Below are 21,303 nucleotides of genomic sequence, written 5' to 3'. Positions count from 1 at the left end.
GCATTAGAGAACTATTAGATAAAATATCGTGTGAGCCATGCTTCTGTGATATTTTTATGTAGGGAATATAAATAGGATATATTAAATGCATACAGGAAATCTGACCATATATAGGTTCAGTACAATAAATTTTTAACTGAATTTTCTTAGTAAATATTAATTAGACAAGGCATAAAAGTAATCATCCAAGCTGATCTATTTCACAGTATCAGAGTTTAAAAGTCTGATGTATGCAAAGCTCTAAAATTCTAAGCCAAAACATGCTTTAAAAAAAAGACTACACACCCATCAAGCACTTGTTACATTAAAGATCTGAAGCATTCTGATCTTCTAAGCACAAACATATCCAAAGGCAAAAATATATTTACATCTTATTCCAGGGAAGTATAACTTTTCTCAATATTTGTTTAATTCTGTGAAATGGAAGTTTCATCATGCTATCAATATTTCATTAGCTTCATTATTTCCTGACCTTAGCAATTATACTCCATAATTAATCAGTTCTCATTCACTTTATTCTTCAGACTATGGTAACCACAAAAACTTCCAAATCAGTAAAAAGCATAAGGAAAGAAGATGGGTATGTTTGTTTCAGGGCAAATCAGTTTCCTAGGTAGCTCCCACCAGCTGGCACCCTGCCTGTAAGGTAGAGGGGAAGACTCCTCTACTCCACTTTCCTTGTAATGAGTATTGGCTGCTAGTAAGTATTGACAGAAGTGTAACCAAACAAGCAAAGAAAAAGTAATCTTTCAAGACCAATTATCAAGAACAACAAACACAAAGTAAATATACAAATATAATCTAATTTAAAATTATCTTTTGATCAGTACTTTTATCAACTACTCTAACAGTTTATAAGAATTTTCTAACCTCCAAACTTAGCATGATTTTGAAAAATAATTTAACTCAATTATCACCCCACCTCAAGGTTCCTGTCTCAGTACCCAAAAGTATTTCTCCATTTCATTTTCCAGGACCCTCTACTGTTTTGTCTGATGATACATATACAGAGTTCTTTGTATGCCCAGATACTATACTGGACGGCAAAATCTACTAATTCTATAGCCCACATGACCCTACGATACTAGAAACTACAGCACATGTATTACATAGAAATAGTTGCTGCCTCTGTGTGTTTTGTCCTTCTGATTTTAGCATGCTATATAAAAATGCTCACAGTTTCACCCTAGATGTTGGGTGCAGGGCTTATTTAATTCAAGTTCAAATGGTGACCATAAATAGTTATTTTATGGGGGCAACAGTGCCCTCTAGGAGACATTTTTGAAATGTACAGTGGCATTTTGGTAGTGGCAATGCTGTGGGAATGCCCTGTTGACATTTGTTGAGGTGGGGTCAGGGATGCCATAAGTCCTCAACAAGATATGTCCATGTCCAAAATGGTTTTAACATGTTCACCAGACACACGGAAGAGAAAATATGCACACAACATGTTTTTACATGTAAACAACATATTTTTGCATGGTTTTAATATTCACAGAATTTTTCTAGGAATGCAATTCTTGTGACAGGAGATTATACTTTGCCTTGTTCAGAACTTTACAAAAGGATTGTTCACAGCGTCATGGCATTTGCATGATGAATACATTTCTGCATCAGTTTACATGTGTAGTGTTGAATTTATGATGATTCTATACATAAAAGCATCTGATTACTTAATCATTTCTTCTCCTGTAGTTGTGTCAAAGCACTTTCATATTAAAATATTATTTTATTATAAATGTCTATTTATTTCTCATATATATATATATAATTGGTGTTTACTTTTAAACAAAGTTAGGAAACATAAAGAATGAAAACAAATTATGAACTACTGTGATTGAACACTAAATAGGAGCATTACACATTTTCCCTGCCAAGAAAAAAATGGAAAGATAATGAAATATCTCATTCATTTTAACTAATAAAAGAACATAATTTAGAATTTATTTCAATGAGGAAACTAATTCCCCTAAAAAGAATCATAACCAATTAACAAAAAGCCATACGACTAAATGAAGTTTTTAAAAAGGGAAATGACATACGGTGTCATTTTGGGTCTTGTTCCATTATTTCTGTGAAAAGAATACATTTCAGTTAACACTATAACCAACTCTGAATTGTGAAAATCTGGAATGTGCAAATTTGTGTTTTAATTATTTCACTCATTAGTTTAAAGAACTCTATTTTCTTTATTTAAGCGAAGAACGGTATCATTCACATTTTTAAATATGTATTTTAAAGTGTTCATTAGAAATGATTAGAAAAGAAAAAATCAGAGGCATTCAATTAAAATTAAAGGGCAAACAATATATTTGATTAGAAAATTAATATATCGTGAGTTTGGTTTTTTAAATAGAATCCGGAAATCACTTTGTAATTTCAAGTCATCCGAAGTCATCAATTTACATAAACAATCATATGTGTAATTGATTTGATATGATATTTTAAAACATTACATATGTGGAAAACAATTCTTACTTAGAAGTTACCAGATGGGAATCCAAGCTGCAAAAGTAACTTAAAAGTGTTTATTGATGCAGAATCTGCATAATTACATATTTTAATGTATCATAGAACAAAAGAATATTTTGTGCTATACACTAAGAACAGGTTTACTTAGAAAGGTTTCATAAAAACTTATAGAAAGAATTTGGTGCTAACAAAGGCAAATAAAACATTCAGAAAGGTTTAGTTATAGAGAGTCCACCAAGTAAGATAAAACTTTCAAACATGGCAAACATGTCTAGAACACTGTCTATAATAAAGTGCAAAAGCTTGTTATGCAGAGGATTAAATAATCATGAGGTTCAAAAGGGAAGGAACTCAGGAAGGTCTGGGAAAACTTGGTGGAAGAGAGCTGACAGAAAGGATGTAAACAAACATTCCAGAAGAGGGGAAAATCATCCTTTGGACTGTCCCACAGGAGAAGCAATATTAACCTTTAAAGATTATAATGGCTTACATGCTTCCAAATTGCTTAGTAGTGGGCCATTACCTAGTTAATTTTGCCTAGCTTAAATCAGAGGTAATTTGACATTTATGTTAAAGATCCTGAATGGTCTATACTTTCTCAGAGATCACCCATCCTTAAAGAAGTGCACCGTTCTGAAGATGCAAGGGAATCTGCATACAAGCTAGTAGCTTATACATATTATATGAATGACACTGGGCATAGCTTAATATTTCAGATTTTTAAATAGAAAGCTTGGCCACGAGTCACCAATTATTACTCTATTAAAGAGTTTCTTAAAAATGAACTTCAGCCATAATAAAGCCAGTCTGTCAATTCTGTTAACTTCCTCACAGGCATAAAAGGTGGCAGCTATAATAAAAGCTTGGCTCATTCAAGAGCCTGGCCTCATTGCTAGCCAGTTACATAAATCCCAGCTATTCCTACAGAACACAGGTGGAAGGAATTAAACAGCAGTTGATCTGAGCATACAGTTACAAAAGCCACAGCCAAAAGAAATATTTTAATTATAGCAAAATATTAGAAAAAGGGCCTCAATATTGGATGCAAACCCAAGTGCTTAATCATTATCATAGTACCTTGAGTCTGTACAGACCTATTTAATGAATTTATAATTTGTATTTTCACATAGATTTCAGACTCCAGAGCTCCCCAATATAATCACCCACCAGAAAAAGCATGAAAGAAACTTACAATGTACTTTTCCTTTCCTATCTATTTTCCCTAAAATAAAATCTAACCACTGCCTTGCAACTTGAACCCATTTTCTTTTCCCATGGAAACAGCTCCATCTAGTGGTTGTGCTTTGAACAGAATTTGTTTTATCAGGGCTCTGAAATTCTGAAAAGCGTGGCCACAGATAACATGCCCCAGTATCATACATACACCCACACATAAAAGAATCCCATAATCTAGTTTTGCTTTGCTTTTACAAGTAAATAATTAAAATAACTGAAGGTCATTTCCACATTCTAAATTTTTTAAAAATCAAGTTATATTAAAGTCCTCTTGCGAAAACTTTTAATAAAATCTTCCACAGCCCTTCACACTCCACTAAAATACAGAATTTAGATATAACTCTAAAACCTGGGAAGCAAAACAATTTCAATGTGATTAACACTCCTTCTTGGAAAGGGAAATCCATTTATTCTGAGACACTGACGGATTAATTTCTCCTCATTCCAAGTGTTAAGGTGTATGATATACCAAAAAATAAAAAAAAACAATTAGGAAAATAATTAATCCCAACCTCAAATACAGTGTATTCCATAACTTCTCTGTCAATTAGGAGTTGAAATGCTTTCCGAAAAAAGCACTCTTTATCTGAAATATTATAAGTTTATTCTTCAATAGTTTTATCTATTTGAGGGAAAATCAATTGTTTTGTTCTCTCGGGCATAGAAATGGTTACAAATGGTTAAAAAATAGTTCTACAGAAAATCTATCAGGACCTAAGGAGCATGACTTCTACAATATCTCTTTCATATGGAAGTGAGAAGGGGAGAGGTGGAGGAAATGAAGCACAGGGAGCCCGTCCCTCCCAGCAGCCCCCGTACCTCCGGAGTGCAGGGTCAGCCTGGGCCTCATCGCTGATGAGCTCGGCCTCACTCTGGGCAATCCTCAAGGCCAGCTCGCGGTCCCTGCGCTCCTGCTCCAGAACTGCCTGCTGCTGGGACTCCTCCTCCCGCTGCCTGGCCAGCTGCAACTCCACTTCAGCCTGCCAGGACAAAAGGCCAAGTTCACCAAGCGACTGCCATTTACTTGATCATCCTGATTATTACTTAAAATAAAGGGAAAATGTAACTATTCCATATGGCTATGCCTTTGCTGAGGAAATCTATGTCTGACCACAAACCTCTTCAGTCTCTCTTCTCTTCTCTATCGTGGCTAGTACTTCCAACGTATCCCTATCTTTCTTCTCTTTGCCAAATGCTAGAGAAGAGGGAGAGACCGCAGCTCCACCATTTTATCACTATACTGTCTGTGGGTATATCAAGGAGCACGTGCATACCCTACATATCACATTAACACCCTCACCAAGACGGAGGACGTCAGACACTTAATGCTGGTTCTGCTTAGGCTATATTGTAACTCAATACATGCTCATGTATTGTCAGATACCAGGGACCTTTAAAAACATGCATGAGGAGAATGTCTTAACACCAACTGTGCCAGTCTGAAAGGATGTATGCAACCTAGAAAAGCCACATTTAATTCCAATCCAATCTCATGGAAGCAATCGTTTCTTCTAATCCCTATTCAGTACTAGAGATTGGAAACTTGATTAGATCGTCTCCATGGAGATGTGACCTGCCCAATCATGGGTATTAACTTTTGATTAGATGGAGTTGTGACTCTACCCACTCCAGGTGGGACTTGATTAGTTTACTGGAATCCTTTAAAAGAGGGAGCATTTTGGAGAGAGCTGGAGAACAGTAAAGCCAGAGAGCAGAGAGCCCGCACCACCAGAGAGCGGAGAGCCCGCACCGCCGGAGAGAGAGCGGAGAGCCCGCGCTGCCAGAGAGAGAGCGGAGAGCCCGCGCCACTGGAGAGAGAGTGGAGAGCCCGCGCCGCCGGAGTGCAGAGAGCCCGCACCGCCAGAGGGCGGAGAGCCCACACCGCCAGAGAGAGAGCAGAGAGCCGGCGCCACCGGAGAGAGAGCGGAGAGCCCGCGCCGCCGGAGTGCAGAGAGCCCACGTCGCCGGAGAGCCCGCACTGCCGGAGACCTCTGGAGACGAAGAAGGAAAGTGCCCCCAGGGGAGCGTCAAGAAGAGGCCTGGAGAGGAAGCTGGCAGATGTCGCCATGTACACCATGTGCCTTTCCAGCTGAGACAGAAACCCTGAACTTCATTGGTCTTTCCTGAGTGAAGGTGACCTCTTATTGGTCCCTTAATTTGGACATTTTTATAGACTTGCTTTAATTTAGACATTCTCACAGCCTCAGAACTGTAAACTTGCAACTTATTAAATTCCCCTTTTTAAAAGCCATTCTGCTTCTGGTATATTGCATTCTGGCAGCTAGCCAACTAGAACACCAACCTATTAAGACCAATCTCTACAAAGTTTTAAAATAGTATTTCAAGCCATAATTTTGTTTTTAGTGAATGTTCATCTGACTTTTCCTTAAGTATGACAACTCAAATACTTACTGAGCTAGGTAGGCACTGTTTTAAATGTTGTAAGATATGTCAACTGGTTTAACACTCACAGCTATTTTGTATCCCCATTTTACAAAGACAAAACCATAGATCATTTGTGCGGTGTCACAATTTCTGTCAGTGACAGAGCTCGGATGTGAACTCAGTTCCCTAGCCCTTAAGTCCTTTCCCAAAACCACTTCAGAAACTGCTTCTGTTCTATGGGACAAGCCAACGATAGTTCATCCAACAAATCAAGATCTACTTTCCACTTCTTTTGTTTTATGGCTTTGTAGATGTAATTTTGAGAGAAACCTGGTTCAGTTATCTACTAAGTACATACCTGAATACGTTTTTCATCATCTTCCCTTTTCTTTCGCTCTTCTTCTTCTTGTTTTCTCTTTGCTTCCATCTCAAGTTTCCTAACAAAAATAGAAAACTCTTTGAAAATTTTATACAAAATAAGGAATTCTTCTGAGGGCAATTTAATTATTAATAAACAAAGGTTTCAGAAAGGAATTCAAATAAAACTCCTGGTCATATACAGTATCAACTTACTCTGAATAAAATAAAATGTAACTTTACTGACAGTAACTGTTCTGAAAATAAACCAAATACAATTATATACTACAAATTTTAATATCTCTGGATTCGCTTCATTACAAAACATAGCAGTGAGATCTTGATTACATGTGCTCCCATAATCCCTTCCCCAACTAAATAATTTGATACTACTTTTGCCAACTGCTTTGTGGTAGTCTTCCAAAAAATTATCAGTTTTAAAACGACATAAAGGAGAAAATTGCAGGTTTTCCTCCCCATAACTTTTGCCTTAACTTTAAAAAGAAGTCAAGAAAGTCTCAGGTATAAAAACATCACCAAAATTTAGAATATAATTAAAAAAATGTAATTCATTATTATTAAACATGAGCTTATTTTCCCAATTTCCAAACTTATTCTAAAATTAGTTCTTTTAAAATAAGAACTTCGGCTTTAAAATTAAGAATATTCATTTAACCACTGTCAATATCAAGAATTCTATTCTGCTAATTTCTAGCTCAAGTAATGATGCTATAAGAGGCTCACATCTGCCTCTCCTCCTCCTCTTTTCTTCGACGTCGTTCTTCTTCTTCACGTCTTTTTCTCTCTTTTTCCATTTCTTCTTGAATACGTCTCAGTCTCTCTGCTTCTTCCTCCTGCTGCTTTTTTTTCTGTAATGCACTGAGAAGTTCCTCTGAGCTTTTAACTAGTGCATCATATTCTTTCTGTATTTGTTGCCTTGACATCATAGTGGACTTAAAAAACAAAATGATAGAAATGCACTTAAGTTATCTCTGCACCCTAATTATCTGACTCTATTTTCTACCAATCAAGTCACCAAATATTTAAGGATAGGGTAACATATTGCAGTTTTTTTATTTTTGTTTTTTTTTTTAAGGAATGATTAGCTAATTTGGCTGGAGTTTACTACACTTTTATGATAATATTCAAAAAGCACCAAATGTTTATTGAAGAAATTACTAAATACATCCAAAATCGTTGGAAAATTTTTCTAAATCGATCTTCAAAAACTATAGCTGGAGGAGGCAGGGCAGGATGGTGGCTTAGTGAGGTGTGGAATTTAGTTCGCACCTAGTAAACAGCCAGGAATGGTACAAAGCAACTGCTGGGGGAACATCAGAGACTAGACACACAGCATACAACAGTCTGGACCAGGTGGAACAGCTGAGACCCCACACAGAAGTCCAAGTCCCCCAAGCCTTGGAGGATGGCACCCCTACCTCATGCACATTACAGGCTGGTTCCCTGAGGATAAAGGAAACAGACTTTACTAGCAGCAAGGGTTTAGCTCAACCAAGCTCCAATTGCAGAATTAACAAATTCTGACTACTGAAATTAGGCCACCAGCACAGATAAACCTGGAATAAGCACTAAAGGTACTAGGAGTTTTTGCCCAGGCAGAGAAAGGGGTGGGGCTGACAGGAAAAAAAAAAAAGGCATTTTGAGTAGGATAGCAGTAAATATTGGAAAAGGGCTGCATCCCAAGAAAAGGGGCACACAGAGCCTGGAGATACTTAGAGCAATGTACCAACTTAAGCTCTTCATTGACAAACCCAAGAAGCAGGGGCCCAGTTCTGAAAAGGCTTTTCTTTTTGCTTTTCTTCTGCTCATTAACAGCTCTGCAGATAGAACTAGAAGTACTCTCAGGCTTCAGAACTGCCCCAGGCAAGGGCGGAATTAAGTTTGTCTATGAGACAAAGTCACTACTCAGGTGAAAGGAGTTAACTCCTTAAAGGATGTATCTTCCCCAATAGAAAGGTGTGACCCAACTCAAGTGGAATCCCTCCTTCAAGGAATTCAGCCCTCAGGGACCAGAAAACAGAAGCAATTAAGGCCATCCTACTATCTCACCTCTGTCTCAACCACACCCCCAGCAGGGAGAGTCTGTTGAAATTAAAGGGACCACATCACTTTATGCTGGAGGGAAGCTGCAGGCAGACAAGTGCAATATGTTGGGCAGGATAGGAAAAGCAAAGAGTCTAGAGGCTTCACAGGGAAGTCTGACAATGTGCTTGGTCTCACCCTGAGGGAAAATTAATGCTGGCTATCCTTTCCTCCTGAGACACAGTCCTGTCTGTTCTGAGAAAATCTGAGTGGGGTCTGTAATAACTGAGGAGACCCTCCTCAAAAACAAAGGGTCCATATAGGCAGGGCAAAAAACAGAAAAACAAGAACTCAAAAATTTTAATCAGTTAAACAGAATCTATGCTAGAGGTTTAGAATATGTTGAAATGAATATAAAAGAACAGATAGAGAGCAAAGTCATCCAGCAAGAAAATTCGAGGTAAAAGAGTGAAAACAACCTCCAGAATAAACTAATTAAGAAAATCAAATGCCTAGACGCCAGCAAAAAAAACAAGTCATACTAGGAAAATTGAAGATATGGCCAGTTAAAGGAAGAAACCAATATTTCAAATGAGATACATGAGCTGAAACAACTAATTCAGGATGTTCGAACAGACATGGAAAATGTCATCAAAAATCAAATCAACAAGTTAAGGGAGAACTGCTGGGGCCATGTTAGTGACAGACACACAGCATACAGTAGCCTGGACAAGCTAGACTACCTGTGAGCACACCTAGAACCGTGAGTTCCCCAAGCCATGGTGGCCGGTGGCACTCCCCCAAGGGCTGCTTCCCAGAGGGGATAGGAAAGAGACTTTATTAGCAGCAGGAGCTGAGCACAACAAAGCTCCAATTGTGGAATTGCCATATTTTGACTAGTAAAAACAACAAACCAACAATTCAAATAAGATACAGAAGTTGAAACAAGTACTTCAGAATGTTTGAACAGATATGGAAAACCTCATCAAAAATCAAATCAATGAATTAAGGGAGGATATAAAGAAGGAAAGGAATGAACAAAAGAAGAAATTGTAAGTCTGAAAAATAAATCAGAGAACTTATGGGAATGAAAGGCACAGCAGAAGAGATGAAAAAAAACAATGGAAACCTACAATGTCATATTTCAAGAGGCAGAAGATAGGACTAGTGAACTGGAGGGTGGGACATCTGAAATCCAACAAGCAAAAGAAAATATAGGGAAAAGAATGAAAAATATGAGCAGGGACTCAGGGAACTGAATGACAACATAAGGCACACAAATATACATGTTGTAGGTGTCCCAGAAGGAGAAGAGAGGGAAAAGGAGGAGAAAAACTAATTGAGGATATTATCACTGAAAATTTCCCAACTCTTATGAACAACTTAAAATTATAGATCCAAGAAGTGCAGCATACCACAAACAGAATAGATCCAAACAGATGTACTCCAAGACATTTACTAATCAGAATGTCAGATGTCAAAGAGAAAGAGAGAATCTTGAAAGCAGCAAGAGAAAAGCAACCCATCACATACAAGGGAAGCCCAATAAGACTATGTATAGATTTCTAAGCAGAAACCATGGAGGCAAGAGGACAGTGGGATGATATATTTAAATTACTAAATGAGAAAAACTGCCAACCAAGAATTCTATATCCAGCAAAATTGTCCTTCAAAATTGAGGGGGAAATTAAAACATTTTCAGACAAAAAGTCACTGAGATAATTTGTGACCAAGAGACCAGTTCTGCAAGGATTAGTAAAGGGAGGACTAGAGACAGACAGGAAAAGACTGGAGAGAGAGGTGTGGAGAAGAGTATAGAAATGAAGACTATCAGTAAAGGTAAAAAGAAGAAAAATTAGATATGATGTATAAAATCCAAAAGGCAAAATGGGAGAAGAAAGTACTGCCCTTACAGTAATAACACTAAATGCTAACGGATTAAACTCCCCAATTAAAAGACACAGACTGGCAAAATGGATTAAAAGACAGGACCCACTATATGCTGCCTATAGGAAACACGTCTTAGACCCAAGGATAAACATAGGTTGAAAGTGAAAGGTTGGGAAAAGGTATTTCATACAAATAACAATCAGAAAAGAGCAGGAATAGCTATACTAATATCCAACAAATTAGACTTCAAATGTAAAACAGTTAAAAGAGACAAAGAAGGACACAATGTATTAATAAAAGGAACAATTCAACAAGAAGACATGACAATCATAAATATTTATGCACTGAGACAGAATGCTCCAAAATACATGAGGCAAACACTGAAAAGAGAAATAGACACATCTACCATAATATTTGGAGACTTTGATTCCCCACTCTCATCAATGGACAGAACATCTAAACAGAAGATCAATAAAGAAACAGAGAATTTGAATAATACAATAAATGAGCTAGACTTAACAGACATTTATAGAACATTACACCCCACAACAGCAGGATACACTTCTTTCTCAAGTGCTCATGGATCATTCTCAAAGATAGACCATATGCTGGGTCACAAAGCAAGTCTCGATAAATTTAAGAAGATTAAAATCATACAAAACACTATCTCAGATCATAAAGGAATGAAGTTGGAAATCAATATTAGGCAGAGTGCCAGAAAATTCACAAATATGTGGAGGCTCAACAACACACTCTTAAACAACCAATGGGTCAAGGAAGAAATTACAAGAGAAATCAGTAAATATCTCGAGACAAATGAAAATGAAAACACAACATATCAAAATTTATGGGATGCAGCAAATCCAAAATTTATGGGATACAGCTAAGAAGGAAATTTATTGCCCTAAATGCCATTATCAAAGAAGAAGAAAGAGCAAAAATCAAGGAATTAACTGTAAGAACTAAAGGAAAAACAGCAAACTAATCCCCAAAAAAGGAAAGAAGGAAAGAAATAATGAAGATTAGAGCAGAAATAAATGAAATTGAGAACATGCAACAATCGAGAAAAATCAGCAAAACCAGAAGTTGGTTCTATGAGAAAATCAGTAAGATTGATGGACCCTTGGTGAGGTTGACAAAAAGAAGAAGACAGAGGATGTACATAAATAAAATCAGAAATGGAAGAGGAGACATAACTGCTGACCCCACAGAAATAAAGGAGGTATTAAGAGGATACTATGAACAACTTTATGCTAATAAACTAGACAATGCAGATGAAATGGACAACTTCCTAGAAAGGCCTGAACAACCAACATTCACTCAAGAAGAAATAGATGACCCCAAGAAACCAATCACAAGTAAATAAATTGAATTAGTCATTAAGAAGCTCCCCAAAAAGAAAAGACTAGGACCATACGGCTTCACATGTGAATGCTACCAAACATTCAAGAAAGAATTAGTACCAATCCTGCTGAAGCTCTTCAAAAAAACTGAAGAGGAGAGAAGGTTACTGTGCTAGTTTGAATCTGTGGTGGAACCCAGAAAAGCCACATCCTTTAATCTTCATTCAATATTGCTGGGTGGGAGCATTTTGATTGTTTCCATGGAGGTGTGTCTCCACCCACTGAAAGTTGAGCTGCTTACTGGAATCCTTTAAAAGAGGAAACATTTTGGAGACAGTCCCTTTGGTAGAGTCATGAGAAAGCCAGCAGATGCCACCATGTTCGCCATGTGCCCTTCCAGCTGAGAGAGAAATGTTGAACATCATTGGCCTTCTAGAACCATGGTATGTTTCCCCACATGCCTTAAACTGGACATTTCTATAGACTTGTTTTAACTGAGACATTTTCTCAGCCTTAGAACTGTAAACTATCAATGTATTAAATCCCCCTTTTTAAAAGCCATTCTGTTTCTGGTACATTGCATTCTGGCAGCTAGCAAACTGGAACAGCTACCTAACTCATTCTATGAAGCCAACATTACCCTCATAACAATTCTAGACAAAGATATTACAAGAAAAGAAAATTACAGACCAATCTCTCTAATGAATATAGATTTAAAAATCCTCAATAAAATTCTTGCAAATCAGATCCAGCAGCACACTAAAAGAATTATACACCACAACAAAGTAGAGTTCATCCCAGGTATGTGTGCTGGTTTGAAAGGAAGTATGCCCCCTAGAAAATCCATGTTTTAACCAAAATCCCATTTCATAAAGGTAGAATAATCTTTGTTCAATACTATATGTTTGAAACTGTGATTGGATCGTCTCCCTGGATGATGTGATTTAGTCAAGAGTGGTTGTTAAACTGGATTAGGTGACAACATGTCTCCACCCATTTGGGTGGGTCTTGATTGGTTTACCAGAGTCCTGTAAAAGAGAAAACATTTTGGAGAAAGAAATTCAGAGGAAGCAGAGAATGCTGCAGCACCATGAAACAGAGAGTCCACCAGCTAGAGACCTTTGGAGATGAAGAAGGAAAATGCTTCCAGGGAGCTTCATAAACCAGAAGCCAGAAGAGAAAGCTAGCAGATGACACCATGTTCACCATGTGCCCTTCCAGCTGAGAGAGAAGCCCTGACTATGTTCACCATGTGCCTTCTCATTTGAGAGAGAAACTCTGAACTTCATCAGCCTTCTTGAACCAAGGTATCTTTTCCTGGATGCCTTAGATTGGACATTTCTATAGACTTGTTTTAATTGGGACATTTTCTTACCCTTAGAACTGCAAACTAGCAACTCATTAAATTCCCCCTTTTAAAAGCCATTCCATTTCTGGTATATTGCATTCCAGCAGCTAGCAAACTAGAACAGTATGCAAGAATGGTTCAACATAAGAAAATCAATTAATGTAATGCACCATATCAACAAATCAAAGCAGAAAAACCATATGATCATCTCAATTGATGCAGAAAAGGCATTTGACAAAATTCAACATCCTTTCTTGTTGAAAACACTTCAAAGGATAGAATAGAAGGGAACTTCCTCAACATGATAAAGGAACTATATGAAAAGCCCACAGCTAATATCATCCTCAATGGGGAAAAACTGAAAACTTTCCCCCTAAGATCAGGAACAACACAAGGATGTCCACTATCACCATTATTATTCAACATTGTTTTGGAAGTTCTAGCCAGAGCAATTACACAAGAAAAAGAAATACAAGGCATCAGAATTGGAAAGGAAGAAATAAAACTCTCACTGTTTGCAGATGATATGATACTACAGGTCAAAAATCCCAAAAAATCTACAGCAAAGCTACTAGAGCTAATAAATGAGTACACCAAAGTGGCAGGGTACAAGATCAACACCCAAAAATCAGTAGTGTTTCTATACACCAGTAATGAGCAATATGAGGAGGAAATAAAAACAATGGGTGGTTGTTTTTAATTGACAACTCTATCATATAAACAGGAGGCCCTTGACAGATTTGCAAAATCAGGTAAGTTCATCTATAGCATTTTCATTCTCTTCCTGGTCTTCTTTCTCCTTTTTACCTCCAAATTCTTATCACAGTCTATATAAAATATTTGCAGAAAAAAATGATAAAAGACAACTTTAATGTATTTATTATATCCCACATAACTTCAAAGATAATGGCCCAGTGACCAAGGGTTAACATCTTTATTATACAAAAAGCTTATGAAACTAGATGAGTAAAACAGTAAGACCCTAAAATATAACTGAGGAAAAAATACAAATAAACAGATGAGCAATAAGGTAAAGAAAAAATGTTCAGCCTCACTAGTGGTTAAATAAATGAGAAGTAAAGCAAAAAAAGAGGCCCTGTTTTTCCCTATAAAATTGGGTGGAAGAGAGTAATTGCTACTTTTTTCATAACAGTTAAGTTAAATTATGCTATATAGCCTATATGAAGATGATGTAATTTCATGGACAAGGCATATAACATAATGTTATATAAAACTAAATGTTCATTATGATAAGAACAATGTCAAAATGCATGTATATAAAATAAGACTGGAAGGGGAAAATACAACAGTGTAATTACTGAGCTTGGTAGCATAGGGAGATTAAGGGTTTTAGGTTTTCTTCAAATTTTCAATATTACACTATTTTGTGATTTAAAAATTAGCTTCTATAAGTAGAAAAGCACAAAACAAATTAAAATATTTGCTTAATCCTTTCTCAATCATGATTGTGCAAACGCTTACCAACAGAGTGTATTTTAGCTCTCATTTTGGGAAAAAAGAATTTTTCCTACCAATAAATGAAATCTCATTACACATTGTCTTCTTTTTCCTTTTACTAAAAAAAATTTCATATATAGAAAGGGTATTATGAAGAGCATTTTCATATGTTAACATTTTGTGTCTTTAAAATATAACAGCATTTTTCTTTATATTCTCAATAAAGGCATCAAATAACATAACAATTACAGGCAATGTCATTGGGTAAAATTACATACCTTAATCTTGGCCATCAAAGCATCAATAGAAATTTCAAGATTCTTGACCTGTTTATTCACCTCTGGCTTTCCATCTTTCAATGCATTTACTACTTCATTAAATTTATCAAGTCGTTTTTTCAGTGTGCCAACCTTAACCAAGCCATCAATGCTGTAAAGATAATACTTAATCAGAGTATAGTTTTGCCATTCAATGCTCTAGGTAGATTTTTCATTAATAAAGTGTTAAACAAACAGTACTAAAATTTCACTTCTATTCTTGATATTCAATATTTTCTTTTTCAGAATATTTGTTGAGGGTAAAAAAGAAATAATAAAATATAAGTGTAAATGACATCAATGATTGTGAATGGGATTTAAGCCTCCTTTTCTGGAATGAAAAAACTGAGAATTCAAATTATATAATAATTTAAAAGTTACCTAATATTTTTGAAAAGGTTTTATATCTTTTTGAAAAGGTTTTAATAATAGCTATTCAAATCTCCAAGTTAAAAAATGTCCAAACTAAATACTGAAAGATTCAAATAGAAAATAAAGACTAAATTTATAGTGAGATAATATAATTCCTACAGAGAACCTTGAGGAATATGATCAAAATATTAGACAATGAGTATATGTGTCAATATTTCAGCAATAACATTTCAGTTTTTAACAATATCAATTTCACATTATCAAGAAACTCAAGTTACTAAATAACGAGAATAAAAGAGCTTCTTTCAAAGTATTTCAACTTTTATAGCATTTACATTTTGTAAAGCTTCAAATCCTTTTGTAGAACAAGGAAAGTAATGATCAGACTAATTACAAATAAATATTACAAATAAAAGACTAATGTATTTTTACAAAGGGCATGAAAAAAGGAAAAACCTCTTAAGTATCCAAATTGCTCTTCACTATGAATTTGTAGCCATTATATTAGGGTAATTAGGTTTGTAGGGTTCTTTAGGCACTATTCATCTTACCGAGGTTTGTGTCTCCTTTTGCAAAGCCACATTCGAATAGTTTTTTGCATTTTAATGCAGGCTTCAGCTCGATATTTTATTTTGTTTTTTACTATGTAAAAGTAAAATAAAATAATAGAAAATTAGGCAGTATAAATTAGACCCTCAATGTCTTTATTTAAAAAGCAGTCATTTTCACAAAGCAATACTCAAGAAATATAAATCTTGATGAACCTGTTATGCCAAACATTAAAATCAAGAAATTAAACTTTTCTTTAATTCCTTATATTAGTAAAAAATAATTTAAAATACATTATTTCCTTATTATACATAACACACTACTGTTTTCCAAACTGTCCTGGACAATATTGTTCCTTGAAATGTTAAAAGCTGTGTCTTAAAAATAGGATTCACTTGTCAAAAAATTAGGAAAATCTTAAGCTTACTATACCTCTTCTTGAAGATTCATAATGAACATATTAAGTAAGGCCTTTGAGGATCCTACAGTGAAAGGATCTCTTTAACTTCTGTTACCCAGAAGTCCTAGACTAATCTGATCTCGAAGATTTTTTTCAGAGCTTCTCTATTAACACCCTACAAAGATCCCTGGATGATTATTGACTTTAGTACCACTGCCCAACACAGTCCACAAATGGACAAAACAGAGCACACTATTTTAATATAATATGCATTCCATTATAATGCAATGAACATAGCTGAAAGCATTGAACAAATCTGACAGTAGTGAACTATAATGTCAGATATGTTTATATTTTACATGGAAAGTGATGGAGAAAAAAGAGCTTCCTTTATCTATCGTTATAATTTTCTTTTTATCAAAATTCACAATGGCCTAACAAAAGACTTCAATAATCATCTTTGCCTGCATGACTTCTTTTCATAGGTCAAAGAATTTCGTTTTTCTATTAATAAGGAACTAGTTACTGAATCCTTTTCATGTGCTTAGCCCTGTTCTGGGTGCTGTGGTAAATATGGGGGACAATTATAATTGTAACCAAGTCACTGATTTCCATACAGCTCTTAACAATTACAGTTTGCCATAGACTCTCAGGTACCCATAAGCATTTTGCCATCACCCTTGTTTTGAGTCGGACGTAAGAAATTGCCATGACCTAGTAGAAATACAAAAGCAGCTCTATCCAGTGAGTCAGAGAAGAAGGTCTGAAAGGGGAGTGACAGAAGAGGCAGAATGGATAAGTTGAAACCCTATTTTACAATGTCCTGAAACACATTCTAAAAATTTAGACTTTGCCCTCTACAAAAGGAGAGCCATAAAAGGCTTTTAGTTTAGAGACATAAAACTCTGGGAAGATAAACCATAACCAGGGAAGCCAGTTTGGAAAGTACTGAAATTATGATGCAAGTGAGGATAAGAGGCTCTTCTGAGGCACTGGCAATAAAGATGAAAGAGTGAACAATATTCACAGGAAGATTTCACAGGATTTGGTGACTGACAGGATTTCAGAGATACAACAGGAGAGACAATTACAATCTTGAAATTTTGGACACTAAAGGACTTGTGTATTAATAGCAATGCCACAAAAGTAGAAAGAAAAAAGTCTTGGGGATGGTAGAGGAAAAAGGAGAGAAAAGAATCAAGGTAGTGAATTCTGTTTTGTCTGGGACATGAGGAAAGTAATGCTCCGATAACCCATTCAGATAAAGAAAATGAGTAGGGGAAGGGCGAGGGAGGGAGAGAGGAAGGGAGGAAATGTAGGAGGGAGGGGAAGTAAATCTACAAATACTAATCTACCACATTCTGCATATGAGGCATTGCCTGAAGGAGCCAGGGTAACACATGAACAAGAAACAGTCCCTGCTGAAAGGCATTCGCCACCAAGACAGCTTTATAACATGCCACAAACCAACTCATTTCCAAGATAACAACAGCTTTTAGTGTTAAAAGGAAACACCTACATTTGATGACCGAGAGGGAGCACCACTGAACTTTCTTCCAGCGACTGCAGATAAGCCAATGATTGACTCTTTTTACCAATTCTGCCAAGTGGTCAGGGTCAGACTTCATAATCTGATCAAATTCTGCAAACTAGGAAGTAAAAATATCAATATCAATAAATATGACTGTGTTTAAGCATATTCAGACACAGAGTAAATAGAACATGAATCCACAATCTAACTTTCTGGAATGGTTACATGTCAAAACACATATCCAAACACACTTGGCTACATTTTACTGTCTCTTCGTTTCCTTCAGGGTCTTCTTTGGGAGGGGAAATGGCAGCTATCTATTCCTAACTAGCAGATTCAATAACAAAGGTTGTCAGGAAAAAAATCATAAATGAGTTAATTACAGATAGTTGGCAAAAAGGCTTAATGAGGAAAGAATGAAAATAGGCTAAAATAGCTTTGAATTTGGCTTGCCCACATTCTCAAATATTCTCCCTATATAGCTCCTGCTAAGTGAAGGTCAATTACATAATATCAGGTGGCATCAAAACTATTGTCTTTCTCTCATACCCCATCTTCACTTTGGTCACAGAGAAGAAACAGCTACTAAGAGACAAATAATATAAGACATCTACTAGGTTGTCAATGAATAAAATGTGTTATTTCCACAATTTAACACGAAATTCAATAATGATTTCAATCCTTTACCAAATCTCTCACTAATATTAAGGATGTCATATACTTATTTATCAATATAATGGCTTCTATATGGGTGAAAATTAAATGAAAGATAACAATGAGATTAAAGGTCTTTGGATCTTTGCCTGAGGCTTTCAACATATCCTGCTGATTGATGAATTTTTCTGGAGGCATGCAAAACCAACTGCTTTCTCTATCAGGCTATTAATTCTTAAAGAATCATTGTAGCTGTAAAATAAGAGAAATGTTGAGTTTATGATAAATATATATAATTACAGCTAAGTTGACTGTGGTATATTCTTTGTCTCAATTTTTTTCTTTTAGAGAAATGATACAGTCCTTCTGCAATAAAAATATTCAAAGGGAAGTACAGACATTGGTAACACATGCATACATTTCAAGTTATGCCCCAAAATGTGAAATCAGATTTATTTGTTATAACTAATTTAGCCTTCAAAACAGTAAATATATTTATTAATAATTTTGTTAAACCAAAAAAAAAATGGTTGGCTATTTAAATATAGTAACAATTGTATTTAAAATTATGATATTCAACCCACATTAAAAAGTTGGGAAATGTGAACAATACTAATAGGTTATGAATAGCATTTCAGTATTTCCTTTCTGTATATATTTAGTTATGAAGTACTCTATAACTCGCTCTTGTAACTTAGTACAAGAATCTATAAATTCTAAAGCAATAGGACTATAGGTTAGCCCCCCAAAATTAGGTATCATACACAAGTATTTATACATTTATTCATTCTAGGGTTGGACAGAAGTCAGTATAAACACCAATCTAATTCACTAAACCCTATACATCTACTAAACTCTAGTAGAACTTGTTTTCATAATGTAGACTCTAAAGTACTGTGAAATCATGAATCATGGAAAATGGAATGTTTTAGAAAAGCTTTCAACATGTATAAAACTGAAGTATTTTTTGATTAACCTTTATTTATGTAAAAAATTCAAACAATGCTCTGATTTCAACACTTAGAAAATTGAATAAATTTTTAAAAACTATATAAAGACTGACACATTGCAAACTTCTCACAAGTAGGAAATTGTGTGTGTGTGTACACACACATGCAGTTAGTGACTGACCATAATACATACACATCACTAAATACTAAAAATATTCACTGACTCCCAACTACCCATGTTTATGATGTTGAAATTTAAAATAAAACTATGTTTACCTTGCCAGGTCTAAAAAATACTTTTGTTAACCCAAACTTGTAGTCAACTTCATTTAAGCCCAAAGCTTTAAAAAGAGCCTGCAAAACAGAAAATTAACAAGTTAGATGCCAACTAGTAATTAATAAGAAAGGTAATTTAGAGATAGGAAATTTTAATATGGGTGGCCACGTACCTTACAAAATAGTCTTGGATCCAATCTTGCAAGTTTATCTGGCATGTACTTTTTATACATGTTGTAGAGTTCATGAAATGAAGCTCGAGATGGAAAACCACCCTGCATCAAGTCCAAAACAGACACCATACCTAGATTCATAAACAAACACAAATCATTGCCAATTACTGTACTAAAGTACAAAAGTAACTTGTGAATGATCTAACAATTTTACATATTAATATATACAAAGGGTCAATTTATAAGAATTATCAGCAATGAAATATTGCATGGGAAATATATTTCCACTTAACATATCCTAACTTATCTACCTCTTAAAACTATTTTGGCTGAATTTCATCCAGAAACAGCTTGAATAACCAGTTTTTAGTGACAAACTGATCTCTAGAAAGTTCAAATAAGGTTTGCATCTTTTTTTTCTATTAAAAGGCTTTATCACAAACACAGTATATAAGGCAAAGGCCTGCACTGGGTACTTCTGAAGTCCTGAGGTTGATTTTAAAACAAGATTCCTTGTGGAGTCTCCAAGAAATAGTTAGACACATTCTCACCTTCTAACTAGTACTTACTAAAGCAAAAGGAATTATAGACTTAATTTCACTCACATTTCAAAGAAATTGAAGTCTATTGGGATGAAAGTCTGTTTTCAGTATAACTATAATAAATGCTTAATTTTAGCCTTGAGTCAATATGAGCTTTTCAGGTCAGGAAAAGTGTAATGTAGGCAGGAAAAGACTCAATAGTTACATAATGATAGCAATGCCAGGACTTTTTTTTATATAATCACCTGGCTTTCAGTCCCTGGGAATATCCAAATCAATAGGGGAAAATAAGATTATTCAATAAAATTTTTATTTTAAAGTAAGTGCATAGGAAAGATGGCCTTTCTAGGTAATCAGACTGCAATTTAATATATTAGATTGGCAAAGGTATACACCAATAGTACACAGAGTTAACGGTGGTGTAGGAAAATACACTCAAACATTCTTGTTGGGAGAATAAACTGATGTAACCCTTTCGGATGAAAATTTAGAAATATTTATTTCTTTGATTCAGTACTTTCAATTTCTATGAATCTATTCTACAATTTATCACACCTATGGACTAAGACATGTGTACAGACATGTTCATAGGATCATTGTTTGCCTCAGAAAAAAGAGAAATAACAATTATCAACTAATAAGGGATCAATCAATTATATTACAAACATATGACAGAATATGATGTATTAATTTTTAAAAATAGGAAAAAGACAAGTATTTTAGTTTCCTTGGCTGCTCAAGCAAATACCAATGCATGGTTCAGCTTAAACAATGGGAATTTATTCTCTCATGGTTTGAGGCTGGGAAAAAGTCTAAATCCGAGGTGTCCTATCAAGGCAATGCTTTCTTCTCAAAATCTGAGGCTTTTGGGGGCTGGCTGCCAGCAATTCTTGGTCCTTAGTTTAACACATGGTATGGCACATGGCAGCATCTCCTAGTCTCTCTCTTCTTTTCTGGGTTTCATTGATGTTCAGCTATTTGTTTCTGGTGGCTTTTTTTCCTCTGAA

General features: G+C 35.4%; 1 protein-coding gene across 9 annotated transcripts in view; it reads right to left on the bottom strand.

Moving 5' to 3' along the window:
* MYO6 (myosin VI) overlaps positions 1–21,303 on the bottom strand; it is a 169,069-nt gene that overhangs the window by 14,298 nt on the left and 133,468 nt on the right. For 4 of the 9 annotated variants that reach the window (XM_077162268.1, XM_077162272.1, XM_077162270.1 and 1 more), the window contains exons 21-30: positions 19,755–19,885; positions 19,582–19,659; positions 17,690–17,819; positions 15,773–15,863; positions 14,811–14,961; positions 7,195–7,403; positions 6,452–6,530; positions 4,528–4,688; positions 2,479–2,517; positions 2,043–2,072 (exon numbers count right to left, since the gene is read on the bottom strand). In XM_077162268.1, the coding sequence (XP_077018383.1) occupies positions 2,043–2,072; positions 2,479–2,517; positions 4,528–4,688; positions 6,452–6,530; positions 7,195–7,403; positions 14,811–14,961; positions 15,773–15,863; positions 17,690–17,819; positions 19,582–19,659; positions 19,755–19,885 (1,099 nt within the window). The remainder of the gene's footprint in view (positions 1–2,042; positions 2,073–2,478; positions 2,518–4,527; positions 4,689–6,451; positions 6,531–7,194; positions 7,404–14,810; positions 14,962–15,772; positions 15,864–17,689; positions 17,820–19,581; positions 19,660–19,754; positions 19,886–21,303) is intronic. The other 5 variants (XM_077162274.1, XM_077162275.1, XM_077162276.1 and 2 more) reach the window with 2 other exon arrangements.

Source organism: Tamandua tetradactyla, chromosome 5 (assembly GCF_023851605.1).
Source record: "Tamandua tetradactyla isolate mTamTet1 chromosome 5, mTamTet1.pri, whole genome shotgun sequence".
Classification (NCBI taxonomy): Eukaryota; Metazoa; Chordata; class Mammalia; order Pilosa; family Myrmecophagidae; genus Tamandua; species Tamandua tetradactyla.
This window is presented reverse-complemented; position numbering and strand designations above follow the sequence as displayed.